Consider the following 14,668-nt stretch of genomic DNA (forward strand, 5'->3'; position numbering starts at 1 on the left):
AATATTCTCCATTGCTTTTGCAATTTTTAAATAATTGTGCAACTTTAAAAATACTAGAACCAATTATGTCTAGAAGAACACTGTGTATTATATTCAAAATATCCTTGTTTTAGTTTATTAAAAATAACATCTTGCAATCCAAACAACTTCTTGTCTCTCCACTGAGTAAATTCTAACTTGAGCTGAATATTGGTTTTTCAAACTTGTCTTCAAATTATCTTGTAAACTATTAAACTAGGAGTTGGAACAGTTCTTCCTTCTGTTACAGTTTTGTAATTTTCACTGAGAAATTGAAATATAATTTTATTTTCTCTTTTATTTTGATCCTATCTGAAGCCAGCTTTTTTCCCCTTTTGGTTTCCTTCACTAGGTTCAGCTTTGCTGACATCTTTACACATCCAGGTCGCCTGGAAAAAGAGCAAACTTTTCCCTGGTGACCTATGCCTCCTTTTACCTCTCATATCCAAGTATATGCAAAGGTTTAGATGTCCCTGGTCAAACAAATAAATTCCTAACTAAACAGAAAGTGACATGACGTAGTGTACTGTGGGAAGTTATCATCCAGCCCTCTCCCAGAAAAATGAAATATCCTAGGAAATATTGAAAAGGCAGAATATTTCTCTGGATATGAAAAGAAACATGTTTTAAAAGATAGAATAGTTGCCTGTAGCTTCCTGCCCATCCACACTTTGTCAATGGGCCATTGAGAAGGCCAGGCTAGCCCACTTTACATAATAAAGACTTCTCCACTGCAGCCCCAGGGGGGATGGGAGTAAAGGCATGATAATGTTGGAACTTTACTCAACTCTCCACATGGCATCTGAGAACTCATCCATACCTGGATTCAAAACACAGCCTAGAGAGTAGCCCCTGCATGGCCCCATGAGAGTCTGACAACCAATCAGAATACATTTCTTACACAGGAACAGGAAACAGAGAGGTGGGACTAAACAGGGTATAAAAAGCCTAGCAAGCCCTTCTCTTCTTCTCCACCAACATTGAAGCATGTGATCACCTTTTCTGTTCAGGGCTCAAGCCATGTGGTCCTGTCCACCAATAAACCATCTTTCCAAGCAGCTTCCATGTCTCCAGTGTCTTTTCCCCACTTGGAGCTGAACCCAGAAGGACATTTCTTTCATCAGTACAAAATTGAATTACATTTTTTTGCACATTGAATGCTTACTTACTATATAGCTGTTTACAGATTCAAACAATGAGAAAACAGTGACAATGGCAAACACAAGACATGTGGATGTTCTTTCAGTCACCTCTCTAATAATTTCCAAGCATTTCTTAGCCAGCTAAGCCTTATTATCTTTGCTTTCTTTTCCCCCCTTACTCTTCCTTCCAGAACACTTCTAGCTCAAAAGGTCAGGCACTTTCAATCATATTTAAACTTGAGATCTGTAATGTCCATTTTAAAAACTTTTTAAATCTTTTTTTCCTTAGTACTTCATGATTAACTTGGAGGCATAGTTGGATCATTTCTTCCTGAAATACCCAACATTTTTTTGAACCCAGCACTGGCATGTGTCTATTATACTTTGGAGTTGTATAATAACCGAAAGTAAAGAAATGTGGGCATGGGAAAACAAATTCAACTAACTAATCTTACTTTAAAAGCCAAGTGAAGAATGTAAATGGGTACTTGACTAAAAGTAATTTGACACCTAAGAACAGAAAGATGAACGAACAGTAAACACTGTGATTCTTAGGGACTTCTTTGACACTGCTGGTTTTTCCTGTGTACTTGGAACGAATTTTTCTAGTTGCTTTCCCTTAGTCTTGTTCAAAATTAGCTTATTCACAAGGCTTAGTTGCATAACTACAGCTTGAAATATTCCTATCACTTTATTGTTTGTCTTTCTCTTTCTGCAAGTAAATTGTGTGATACCATTAGTGATTTATTATAGTAAAAGTCTATAGTTTCTCTTTATCTTCTCCAAGAATAATTACAACAGTCTTGTTATAAGTTTTAAATGCACAAACCTTACCACCAGGCATATAAACTGGCAGCGGCTATGACTGTGTTTGTATTTTGGATACCACTGGATTCCTCTAGCTAAGAACACTGTGCAGCATATTGTGGCTGATGCATTTTTAATCATACCTCTGCAAATATATCAAGGCAACTACAGTTAAATATCATCATCTAGTGTTGAAACGTTGTACTGCAAGAAGTAAAGTACAGAATTCAGTAAAGCTTTAATTTTTTTTTGTCGATGAAGAGATGAAAAGGAACATCTGCAAGCTGGAACCAGTCTATTGAAATCCTGAAAGTGAGATTAAAGGCTGTCCAAGCCAATATGAAGCTGAGAGGTATGTTCAAGTAACATAATAAAAAAATGAAATTGTTCCCCCCCCAAAAAAACACTCAATACTGGACAGAATACTGTATAGGCACCTTAGCTTATGAGCCTAGATCATAAATTTGTCATGTCATCATAGGACACTGCAAATAGCTGTAAATATGAGCCAGTTGCCAAGCACCCAAAATATAGTCATATCACTGTGGGAGGGGCAGTTGTCAGAATTTCAGAACCAGATCATAAGTACTTTTTGAGGTTCTATCATAACTTTGAATTGTTGCTAAGCAACTGATTGTAAGTTGAGGACTATCTGATCCCCAAAGAGCAGCGTCATTATATTAATCATTCACTCTGGCTTTGATGGAGTATTTACTCAAATATAAACAAGATATATAGCCCAGGTCAAGGAAAGCTCACTTAATATTCAGCTCACTTAATATTATTCAGCTTCTACTGCTTAGAAAAGAGGATATCTATGGGTTATAACTTGGCCTGAGTTGGAAAAGGTTTGCATTCTATTTCTGGATTTATATTTGCTTTCTTTAAAACTGAACCTTTCACTTAAAACCTAAAATATCCCCTCTCTCAATCTGCAATCAGTTTAGAATATTGTACAATGAAATTATCTTGTTTCAAATCTGAACATGTATGTTCCACTGAATTAAGTACAGTGCCATGTTTTGAAAATGGACATACCCTGTGCATTTCCCAATAAAGTTTAGAAGTGAAAATGCCAGTAATACATCAAATGACCATATTCAGTCTTTTTATTACAATTTGCCAGTATCCTTACAGATTACTTTTTAAGTATGCTCTAACACGTTTCTTTTAACATGTCTTTTATACTTAGCTTTTATTCAACTTAAATATATTATTTCTATACAAGGTGATAAGGAGTAAATGTAAACAGGTGCACAATAATTTTTTCAGTAGCTTTGTGTACAGCAGATGGTGACACAGCAAGCAAAGAAAGTAATAATAAATTGTGAAGTGTTGCAGTACTGAGCTAACTTGATCTTTGAACTCCATCCAGTGAGTGCACCAGCTGCACATTAATGCACAGAGCTATCAAGGGGAAAGGAAACTTAAAGGCAACTCTCTCATTTAAATAACTTTAATATGGAGGGATTCTTTTTCCAGCTACAAAATGTTGCAAATTACAATTTTACCACATCATATATCAGCTCAAAGGAAATTCAGATGTCCTATGAAACTAAAATACATACATTGTGCAATCAACGTACACTGTAGGAAAGCCCTTGGGGCGGAGATCTCTCAGTTGTTTTCCCAGGCTAGGCCCAGGAGCAGCTGGTACACCAGCTTGTCTCAAAATGATATCCCTCATTTGGGATCCATTTCCAAACCTATTACAAGAAAGTGAATCTTTCCTTTAAGAGGTAGTTAGATGCACTCACAGTCTGTGGGCAAACACATCTACAATATATCAGTCATTGTGTCCCTCTAGCTCAGGGTGTCAAACTCATGGCCCACAGGCCGGATGCATCATGCGCTGAGCACACCAACCCCCATTTTAGCAAAGGGGGAAAAGTTGATATGTCACATGACGATCATGTGTCATCTTGAGTTTGACACCCCTGCTCTAGCTGATTAGACCCAAGGGAACAATGTGGACTGAAACAATCTCATTGATCCCTTAATAGAACAAACTGTGTGAAAGAGGTTGTAGTATTGTCTCTCAGGACCAAATGCTTTACAGAACAAATAGTTCTTTGCTAACATTTTTGAGATTACACATCATTCACCTTGCCAAAACAAACATTTATTTCCAGGTATTCTAGTAGTATTGCTGCTAGCTGAAACAACCACATCCAAAAGATACTCATAAACCACCCAGTCACTTTGGATAGTGATGGGCAGCATATAGATTCAACAGACAGAGATTCAGACAGTTTTCCTAAGGCGAGGTATGGGATCTCCTTTGGCCCAGTGTTACTGAAATTGTGTATAAAGAACCTAGAAGAAAGGATAGTTCACAAATTCGCAGATGGCATTAAACTAAGAAAATTGGAAAATACTGAGGATAAAATCACAATTCAAAATGACCTAAACAAGTTTTTGACAATGGGCCACATTTAGTAGGACTGATTTAGGGCTGCGGCAGTGGTAACAGCCTATTTGATTAGGAAAAATCAAATGTACAACTGGAAGACTGGGGAAACCTGGCTTGGTTTTAACGCCTGTGAAAGGAGTCTAAGTGGGCTACCAAGTGAAAGTGAGCAAGCCTGGTATACAACATGTTTAAAAGGACTATGCGTTGTTGGGCTATATCCAGATCAGAGAAGCTAAAGTTCCATTGTTCTTTGCAATGCCTAGACTGCACTTGAAGGACTCTGCCTAGCTCTGGACACTGAGGACTGGACGATCTAAGAGGACCTGGAAAGCAAGGCCTAGAGTAAGAGGAATGATTGATGACCTGAGCAAGTTTAGCTTGCAAAAAAGGCAACCATGAGGAAATGTTTTTATAGTTTTTTTTATTTTTTTATTTTCACAACATATAATCACGTGTATACTATTACATAGCCAACATCATATTGTATTATTAAATGTTTACATCAATTCATCTTACCATCAACTCCCAAAAACAACTATTGGCTCTTCTGCTCTCCATACACCATATTTGTACCTTATCCATCACTTTCTTCTCCCTCTCTCCTCCCCCTCCCTAACTCCTTTCTTCCCTCTGTCATCCTTCCCTTCTCTACTTCCCCTTCCTCTCTCCTTCTCCCACCATGAGGAAATATGATAGCAGTTTATGGCTAAGTGTGCAAGAGGAGGTGGGCCTGTTTTCTTTGAAAAGAAGTGGCCCAGAGAGTTGAAATTAAATGGAGATTTGGGCTCAATATAAAGAATTATCTAATGGCACAAGCTATAAAATAGAGAAACACAATGCTAGATGCCCCCTATCTGTATGGATATTCCCTCATTTCACTTAATTAAGATTCAAGCATATCCTGGTAGCTTCATTGCCGTGCCACATTCCAAGAAACTGCATAGAGCCAGATACTCTTCAAGGACTTCTGAAAGGTCAATAGGGTTGGGGCCATGCTAATCTCATGAGGAAGGAGAGCAGAGGCTATGACAGAAAAGGCATGTCTCCTGGTCCCTGCTAAACAACATTTCTTGCTGATTGGGTATGTTCTATGCCCATCCTGGCAAACAGGATTGGACAGATAGAGACAACTAGAAGAAGCCTGGTCCCAAGCTACGGAGGGCTTTAAAGGTGACAACCAATATATTGCACCTGGAAACACATTAGCAATCAAATGCAGCCCCTGAAGTAGTAGTGTTACATGTGCACAATAGCCAACACCATTTGTTTGTTTATTTCCTGCCTTCACTGTTTTTTTTATAAATAATTCAAGGTGTTTACACTTGCAAGTACATTCTGTACCAATTGAAGCTTAGGAATGTTCTTCAAGGACAGCCTTATGTAGAGTGCGTTGCAGTACTCCAAATGGGAGCTCATGAGGGCAGTGGCGATGAGCAGACCCTCTCAGTTCAGAAATGGGTACAACCAGGACACAACCTGAAGTTGTTTTCATACCTTTAATTGGTATATAAAGCATCCTCACACTGGATTCAAAACATCGTTCCTATCTTGAAAGCAAACAGCTTTCGCAGCTTGTAAACAGAATATGATTATTTCACAATCGATATGTGTGTTGTTTTATAAAACAACATAAGGAAAAAAGATAAAATCTAAAGATATTACAAAAGCATTCTCTGATATGGAGATAATTAGTTTCATGAATTGGATGCCACTGAATTCATAGCATTTTTTTTCTTGTGCAGTTTATTTTTTCTTCATTCAAACATTCTTGTGTTAGTCAGTAAGGGTGGCCCGGATTACGTAAGAGCTGATTTACATAAATCTAATTTGATGCAAATGTCTACATAACCTATATCAAAAATGTTAAAGATGCATAATAATTCACATTACTTAGGCAATACAAACTAAATGAATATTATGGAGTGAGTTTGTAACAGAAGCTGAATTTCCACAAGGCAAGGCTTCTTCATGCTAGTATGGTTGCCTTGTGAATAGATATTTCTGTTGTAATTTTTATGTTGTTTCTGTCTTAACTGAGCTGCAGGTTTTTTTTGGGGGGGAGGGGAAGAGAATTGATCCAATTCCAATTTATGCAAAGTTATATAAGTACCCAAATGAAGCAGTTAGATAAGTTGGACAGATTTTGTAATTCCTTTAGCCAGGTTATAATAAAAATTCAAGGCCTGAAAGGACAAATGTGTAACTAAAATTATGCATAAAAAGTAACTCATCTGTTTGAAGCATTTACCTTTGCTCCTCTGTTGTTGTTTTTTAAAGAGAGGTTAGAGTAATTTCTCCTTTCTTTGGTCTATTAGCCACCAGAATGTTAAACTTTGATATTCTTTGTCATACAATGGTTATTCTGTTTTTGGTTTAAATATCAAATCAGTCTAATTTACCATCTCTAGTGGAGGAATCCAAATTTAAGAGTCTGCTGTTTATAATTCCTTTTATACTTAAGTTAAAAATGACAACTTAAAACTGTACCAAATATTTACTTAAACTCCAATTGTTCCTGACAACTTCTTAGCAACAGGACCCAAACAATTCCCCAGCAAACAACTATTTAAGCGCTTATCACATTTACAAAAAGAATTTTATCCCAATAGTTTTATTTATAATTAGTAGCCCACTTATCCAAGCTTCTGCTGTGTTATTCTCTTGAAAGCCTAACACATTAATTACAGCATATATATTTTTAATACTGTGGATTTTTAAAAAGTCTCTTAAATGCTTTTATATATGAAAATTAGTATCAGTTTACAACATAAAGCATATGATATATGCAGTGCAATTTGAGAAACAGATCTGTACACTAGGGAAACAAAACAAACACTTCACGAATGCAAGGCACAACATAGGAGAACAAACCTATCAAGACAGGATTCAGGAGTCCATCTGCATCTGAAAGACAAAGTCACTCTTTTTAAAACAACTATTTCACATTCTGGACAGAGAGGACCACTGGTTTGAAAGAGGGGTCAAAGAGGCCATCATGTTAAAATTGAACAGTCCTCTCTCAACAGAGGGGAGATGATATGACACCAGTTATCTTATCTACAACACAGTCCTTTCAGGAGTCCCAAGAAGGTTCCACACCCATTGGTACTCTGATTCAGATGACCTTGTGGGTACAGATAAAACCCCAAGTGGTCTCAACTGACTTTCAGAGAGCTAACAATCAGATGGCTGCAAAGATTATGAATCCTTCCATTCTCCACCTGTCAGTCAGAACTGAAGAAACTTCTTCAATGAGAAGCAAAATGTTTTCAAAGAAAAAAACAAGAAAGTTCAGTTGCCTTTTGGAGGGAAGAACACTTTTGGGACAACAGTGACCTGGATAATTGAGAATCTCCACAGACATAAAGCATATATAAATACACCAATCAGAATGATAACTTATACTGTAAAGATGAATTTCCAATTCAAGAGTTTCTTTAAAAAATTAGTACAAATGCATTAGAGGAAACTGCATTAGATAATTAGCAGTTTCAAGACATTTCCTCACAGCCTTAGTTTGTTAATAAGTTAAAAGTTACAACTGTGGAGATGAAAGTTAAACCATTGACATGAGAGCAAAACAAAATCTGAAAGTAATCTGATTGTATTGCGAAAACACATTCAAATACTTTACTAATAAATGCAGTACAGTAAGTTCCCCCGCAAAAGTTGGAAATGTGATAGAGGCCTTGGTTTATTTATACAGTTAAGTACTACTCTTTAAAAAGCCATGATTTTGTTCATAATACTAAATACTAAAAATATGTTAAGGAACTGATCATGGCTTGGTTCACAGATTATAATGGGAAATGTAACATATTCTAATCTAAAATCAAATCCCATTATAGTTTAGCAACGTGGGAACTAAGACTGATGATAAGATGGCTGTAAGGCTGCAATCTTACTGGTGCTAAATTTTAAAAACTGAAAACATGCACAGGAATAAAATCCTTTTGCATTTTCATACAAACTGCCTGCTTTTTAAAATTAAAAAGGAACAGGACTAAATCTTCTCTAATCCAATACAGTGTATCAAGAATAAGGAGGTTTAAGGATGTATCCTGCAGTTCCCTTGTCTAACTGCGAAAGTAATCAGACAATCAAAAGGCATGTTAAAAATTAATTAGAAAAGCTACCTGGCACCTTTCATAGCTGAGTTGTGAAACTGACTAGAGAAATTTGTCGTTTACTACTATAAGTACTAACACCCAGCATATTAGAACGGATTGAAAAAATACTGGTTAAAAAGAGTTGGCGAGGAAGGGTGGCATAAAGTCCTCTACCCTTCGACCCCGAATCCCGAAACAAAGCCTTGTTGAGGTGGGAAACCGACCAAGCATCTCGCACTCAACAACCCATAAGGCGAATCCCCCTGGCTCCGCGCAGAGGCGGGCTCGCACAACATGCAGCCCCTTCCCCGCCTTCAGCTCCAGGTTTTTCAGACCCCGAAAGATCCTCGGCGCTTTGGGGCTTCTTTCTCCCCATCCCGCGCAGTTTGGGAAATCAGCCGAGATTGTAGGAAAGGAGGTCGAGAGAAGAGCGGCCGAGCCGGCCTCCTTGTAGCCCTGGGAAACCGGGGCGGAGAAGGGAAGGAGGACCAGAGGCTGAGCGCTTCGTTTTAAGTCAAAACAAAACAAAACAGGCAGACGCTGTTTTGTTACATTGGTAGAGAAGGCTGCAGAGACATACACTCCCCCGAGATTAAATTACGATTTAGAACAATTTTTATTGTCACTTTGAATGTACACTAGTGGGCATTATATTAAAATGGAATTTCGTTGCATACAGCTCTCAAAGGGTCACCACTATACAATATACACTACATCAACATGACTAAATAAATACACATTTCTGCATATACCCCACATATATTATATGGCACAGAGAATCAACAGACTAGTTCGTATGTACATGGCGAGATTAAAGCCCAAGTACAGACACAATGGTACCAAAAAGAAGTTACGGAAAGGTGTTTGGATGTTATGTACTACGCGACACACACACACACAAAATTTACGGTACCTACCGTACCAGTTATGAGCTGCAAACAATCCGGACCATCGCTACTTTGTGCCATCTCGTGGTCGTCCGGATGGTTGTAGCCTTGATTTCGTTATCCCCCCGCCCCCTTAACCCTGTCTCTTACGTAATATGGCCTCGCTGTCCTCTTTTGTAAATGTCAACGGAGATTCTCAGTCATCTAGGTCATGGTTGTCCCCAAAAGCGCTTCCCCCCCCCCCCAAGAAGCAACTGGACTTTCTGGTTTTTCTCTTTAAAGTCGTTTCGCTTCTCATCCAAGAATCTTCTTCAGCTCTGGCTGGATTCCTTCCATTCCCCACCATCCAGCCAGAGCTAAAGAAACTTCTTGGATGAGAAGCGAAACGTCTTCAAAGAAAAACCAGAAAGCCCAGCTGCCACTTGAAAAAAAGCACTTTTAGGACCTTCTTTCGTCGTTTCGGCGGACTACAAAATTCATAAAAGGAGGGGAGAATAGATTATTGCGCATGCGCCAACTACCTCGAGGCAGCGGGCTTTTTCTCCAGTGTCTCAGTCAAGCCGAGAGCCCTTCTCCTACCACCGACCTCATTTCCCCTCCCCTCTCTTTCCACCTATCACTGAACTACAAGTGGGTCACATGCCTCCGCCATCACGTGGGACGAGGTTCCATTTTGTGGCGTAGTTAACGCTCAACCTACCCAGTCGAGGCAAGGACATCGTCGGGGGCGGTTGGCAGCTCGTCTTTGTCCGTTGACACTTGAACTTGGGAAAAAAAAAACCGAGAACAAGACGATCGTAAGTGCCTACCTATTCAAATTTAATAGGCGATGTAAAAGAGCAGGGGCGGGGGCGAGAGAGAGACGGTTGCATTGTATAAGTATGATTAAGTGGGAGAGAAGCTTTAAACGTACTTTAAACCGTCTACGGTGTGTGTGTGTGTGAGCGATTACATTTCCTCTTAACAGAAAAAGCCAGGAGAGGTAACATTGGCCTGGAACATTGGGGTGCGGCCGCGCCGCCATTTCGTGAAAGCAATCAAAAGGGCTAGGATTGATGGGCGGTCGTGTGCAAGGCGCATGCGCAGCTCTCCGTAACTTCGCGTTGGCTGCTTAGGCTGCCTGGAGAAAAGGCGGAACCGAGCTGGCGTTTTCCAGTTGGACGATGGGAGGCGGAACTCGGTGGCTGGTTGGAACGAGCGGCGGGGCGGGGCGGGGCGATGGGCCCTGCGAGGGTGCTGCCTTCCCTGATGTCAGACTGCGGCAACCGAGGGCGGAGGAGGTACTGCGGCATGAATAGAGCTGGCGGGGCCAGCTGCTGCTGCTGCTCCTCCTTTTGAGCGGCGGCGGCCATCTTTTTTTTTTTTTAAGACTCGGTTTACCGACTTGAATTTTTACGTTAATTTTTTTTCTTTTAATTTTTTTCTCCAGCTACTCGAAAACGGTACCATGAGTGGTTGTCGCGTATTCATCGGAAGGCTAAATCCAGCCGCCAGAGAGAAGGACGTAGAGAGATTCTTCAAGGGATATGGACGCATCCGAGACATTGATTTGAAGAGAGGTTTTGGATTTGTGGTAAGCGGTTAAAAAAAATGCTTCGTACAAGCGGCACTTTGTAACGATGAAATTGATTACTTCCTATGGGAAGAAAGAACTACGGTGGTTTTGGTAGCCACTTCAGACCCATCGGTCTTTTAAATATGTAGGAATGCATACTTTACAGCGGCAATACACTTTGTAATATGCAGAACTGATTGTAAGTTTAAAAAAAGTTAAAATGCAGTCTTTAATGATTTCCTTCACAAAGGGAGCTGAGATTTGGAATAAATTCAATGCACCAAAACACAAATTAAGTGGCTGCTGTTACTTGCCATTAAGAAACTTGAAACTAACCAGAGATGCCGGTCAATAAATCACTGATGCATTATTTTGTTACTTAACAGGAGTTTGAAGATCCCAGAGATGCTGATGATGCAGTCTATGAACTGGATGGAAAAGAACTCTGCAGTGAAAGGTAACATTTCATAACCCTTTGTTTGCATTTGGCTGCTTTGTACATGTTTTATGGTATGCTTGACAATAGTAGTGCCCAAACACATAGTTTGCAAATATATTGGACTTAAGTATGTTCAGGTTGACCTATTTGTCTGAAACGGGAAGGAGTCATAATTCGTGTTCTCATATTAATGTCGCATAGATGGAATGGACTGTTGTATTTTAAATAGGTGTTACTATTTTGCTTTCAAGAGTTACAATTGAACATGCTAGAGCCCGCTCAAGAGGTGGAAGAGGCAGAGGGCGTTATTCTGACCGTTTTAGCAGCCGCCGTCCACGAAATGACAGAAGGTAAATACTATGCAAAGAACATGTGTGATGCTCAGTTTAACTTTCTGTAGACATAACTAATGAACTGAACATTTTGTTTTTGCTAGAAATGCACCACCTGTAAGAACAGAAAATCGTCTCATTGTAGAAAATTTGTCTTCTCGGGTCAGCTGGCAGGTTTGTTAAACATGATTATCTTAGACTTCATTTTATGGGTATGTAATATGTAAATTTTTTAATTAAAAACTATTTTTTATCTTAAATTTAAAACATTTATCAAAATTATTAATTAATGTTTAAATGCATTGTTCAAAAGTAGTTTAATAGTATTTTAATGTAATTTTACCTTGTTTTAAAAATCCATTTTAACCACTTTAAAAATCCATTTTATTTGCCAGCCTATCTGTGTCGTTGGCCTTATGACGAGGAGTGCCTGTGGGTTATCCTAATCGTTCTGTCTTGGTCACTCTTGGTTGGGCCTGGTTGACTTTTCCAGTCAGCTCCTCCAGTGTATCAGTTGGCCACCTCTAGATCTGTGTTTGCCGGTCTAGACGTAATCGGTGCACTTCCTTAGAGTGCCGGGTTGCAGCGATCCCCGAAAGTTAACGAGATCTGATTCCTAAGTTGAGAACTGTACCTCCTCTAACGCTTCGAAATAAGAGATCGTGATCGAGAGTTGAAAAGATACGAATTAGGTGGTCCTTGGAATCCTGATCGCAGTAAAGTGATCCTTGGTGTAACTTCACAAGAGTAGAGAATGTCTGGATCCGACAGTAGTCTACTAATAGGGAGGGCTGTGCGATTAAAGGCTTCCATCGACTGGGTAGTTCTCTTCAAATGTTGACGAAGAGCCAGTCGGGCATGTACCGTGGTGGTATCTTCGATCGCTTAATGCAGTTTGCTGCTTGGCTAGCCTAGGGAAATGTTAATAAAGGTAAAGTAAACTATATTTTTAATGACATATGGGGCACAAAATAACTGGTTTTTGTTTTGTAAATGTGCTGTTTAGTTGTAAGACATTTCAGAATGCTTTCATACAAGTAAATTGTCTTGCATTCAGTTGTGTAAAATGTATAGACAAATAATTATGATTTGAGCATTTTGCTTAAAGCAATATGCTGTTTTCATTTATTTCGTGCCCTGATATATTGTATCAAATATGGAATTATCTACAAGTGTGGCATTTGCCACGCTTTAATTGTTAACATCTTTTTTTGCAGTAGTAATTTTTATTAATTTATAAATGTTGTCTACCTCCTTTATCTAACATGTTTAATCTTGTGATAGGATCTCAAAGACTTCATGAGACAAGCTGGGGAAGTAACATTTGCAGATGCACACAGGCCCAAACTAAATGAAGGGTAAGTATTTGGAACCATTGTAAGATATTGCAAAAGATAACTTGGGAGAAGGAATCTCCAAAGTAGTTTTTTGGGGAAGTTTAAGCTTTGATAGTTTAATTATATAAGCTGTATTTCTTTTCTTTTTTTAATTAGGGTGGTTGAGTTTGCCTCTTATAGTGATCTAAAGAATGCCATTGAAAAACTTTCTGGCAAGGAAATCAATGGAAGGAAAATCAAACTAATTGAGGGCAGCAAAAGGCACAGGTAAGAACTCAGCTAAGATATGCTTGTGTATACACAGTTGTGGTCAGTATAAACCTAACCTAACATGGATATTTACCTTTCTTAGTAGGTCTAGAAGCAGGTCTCGCTCCCGTAGCAGGAGCTCTTCAAGATCCCGTAGCCGTTCTCGATCGAGAAGCCGCAAGTCTTACACCAGATCCAGGAGCAGGAGCCGTAGCAAATCAAAATCACTTAGTCGGTCTCCTGCCCCTGAAAAGAGTCAGAAACGTGCTTCCTCCAGTAGATCAAAGTCTCCTGCTTCTGTTGATCGCCAGAGATCACGCTCAAGGTCAAGATCTGTAGATAGTGGCAACTGAATTGTGCAGGTTGCCTTGGAACTTTTAAAACCATACTTGCTAATAGTTGTGGTAAGTATGTGACTTTGGGGAGAGAGGGACTCTGAACCAGGGGAGGGGAGGGTTGTAACAACTTTGTAAATGTGGACCATCAGAAAGTTACTGAACTAATTGTATTCTCTTTTTGATAATCTTTTTCTTGCTCACTTCATTAAATCAGAAGTGTGTAGCTTTATGTATATTGCTAGAGTTCTTTGAAGAAACTAATTTTTTTGTATTTAAAAAAAACATTTTCTCAGTATACTCTGGAAATTGAAATTTGGGATGTTAAATGTTTTAAATTGGTTAATTGAGCTTTACACCAGCTGTAAATAAAGCTTTATTTCCGGTTTTGGGAATGATTCCCAAGTATTTGTTTGCTGCCTTGGCCATATTTCCAAATATACTGGTCAAAACTCACAATAAACCTTTTTTTTAAAAAAAAATCTGTGTTTTTCTTTCAAAGCTGTGGGAGAGCTGCATTTTTACATGGGTTTGCACTTAGATGTTATCTTATCTTTCAGAAATAGGGTTATAAAACAGATAATTGGAAAGCTGTACCTGACCTTGGTCATGGTATCATAACTTACATGCTGCATTTCCCCGAATGTTCCTTGCCTGTGATATATTTTGTAGCATATTCTACTGTAATGCATTTAGAATTTCTACTTAATTTTTGATACTTGGAGCAATTGAATAGTACTTTGCAGGTAATGAAAGGTTCATGAAGTAATGGTATAAAATTGTCAACATATACCTGTAACTGAGATGCCATCTTTGCTTACTACAGCCAGCCCTGAGTGAGGATAAGGAATATTTAGGTAAATGATACTTTAGTCTAACTATACACGACTTCGCAACTAACAATAACAACAAAATAATTGCACTGAATAATTGGAAATGACAATAGAACTGTCAATAGCTAGGATAAAAAGCTTTTTACGTAATTTTAAGTGATATGTTATGAAATGGAGATAATATTTCAATTGATCCAAATGGCTCAGTTGTA

The 14,668-nt window shown here is 38.7% G+C and overlaps 1 protein-coding gene across 2 annotated transcripts; it reads left to right on the forward strand.

Moving 5' to 3' along the window:
* The first annotated feature begins 10,037 nt into the window (after positions 1-10,037).
* SRSF5 (serine and arginine rich splicing factor 5) lies at positions 10,038-14,105 on the forward strand. Of its 2 annotated transcripts, XM_032228002.1 has the most exons (9): positions 10,067-10,173; positions 10,344-10,656; positions 10,806-10,949; positions 11,318-11,388; positions 11,622-11,720; positions 11,807-11,876; positions 12,987-13,060; positions 13,196-13,306; positions 13,392-14,105. In XM_032228002.1, exons 2-9 carry the CDS (start codon positions 10,540-10,542, stop codon positions 13,639-13,641), a joined length of 936 nt encoding a protein of 311 aa, XP_032083893.1. In that variant the 5' UTR covers positions 10,067-10,173; positions 10,344-10,539; the 3' UTR covers positions 13,642-14,105. The 2 variants fall into 2 exon arrangements, with proteins under 2 accessions (XP_032083903.1, XP_032083893.1); XM_032228012.1 differs by lacking the exon at positions 10,344-10,656 and having other exon boundaries at positions 10,038-10,173.
* Positions 14,106-14,668: the final 563 nt, after the last annotated feature.

This window comes from Thamnophis elegans, chromosome 1 (genome assembly GCF_009769535.1).
Source record: "Thamnophis elegans isolate rThaEle1 chromosome 1, rThaEle1.pri, whole genome shotgun sequence".
Lineage (NCBI taxonomy): Eukaryota > Metazoa > Chordata > Lepidosauria > Squamata > Colubridae > Thamnophis > Thamnophis elegans.

Excerpts from the sequence above, each read along its gene's own strand:
- SRSF5 (XM_032228002.1), top strand. The coding sequence starts at position 10,540 with ATGGGAGGCGGAACTCGGTGGCTGGTTGGAACGAGCGGCGGGGCGGGG. Across the intron at positions 10,657-10,805 it reads GGCAACCGAGGGCGGAGGAG|CTACTCGAAAACGGTACCAT; the intron begins GTACTGCGGCAT and ends TTTTTTCTCCAG. Across the intron at positions 10,950-11,317 it reads AGAGAGGTTTTGGATTTGTG|GAGTTTGAAGATCCCAGAGA; the intron begins GTAAGCGGTTAA and ends GTTACTTAACAG.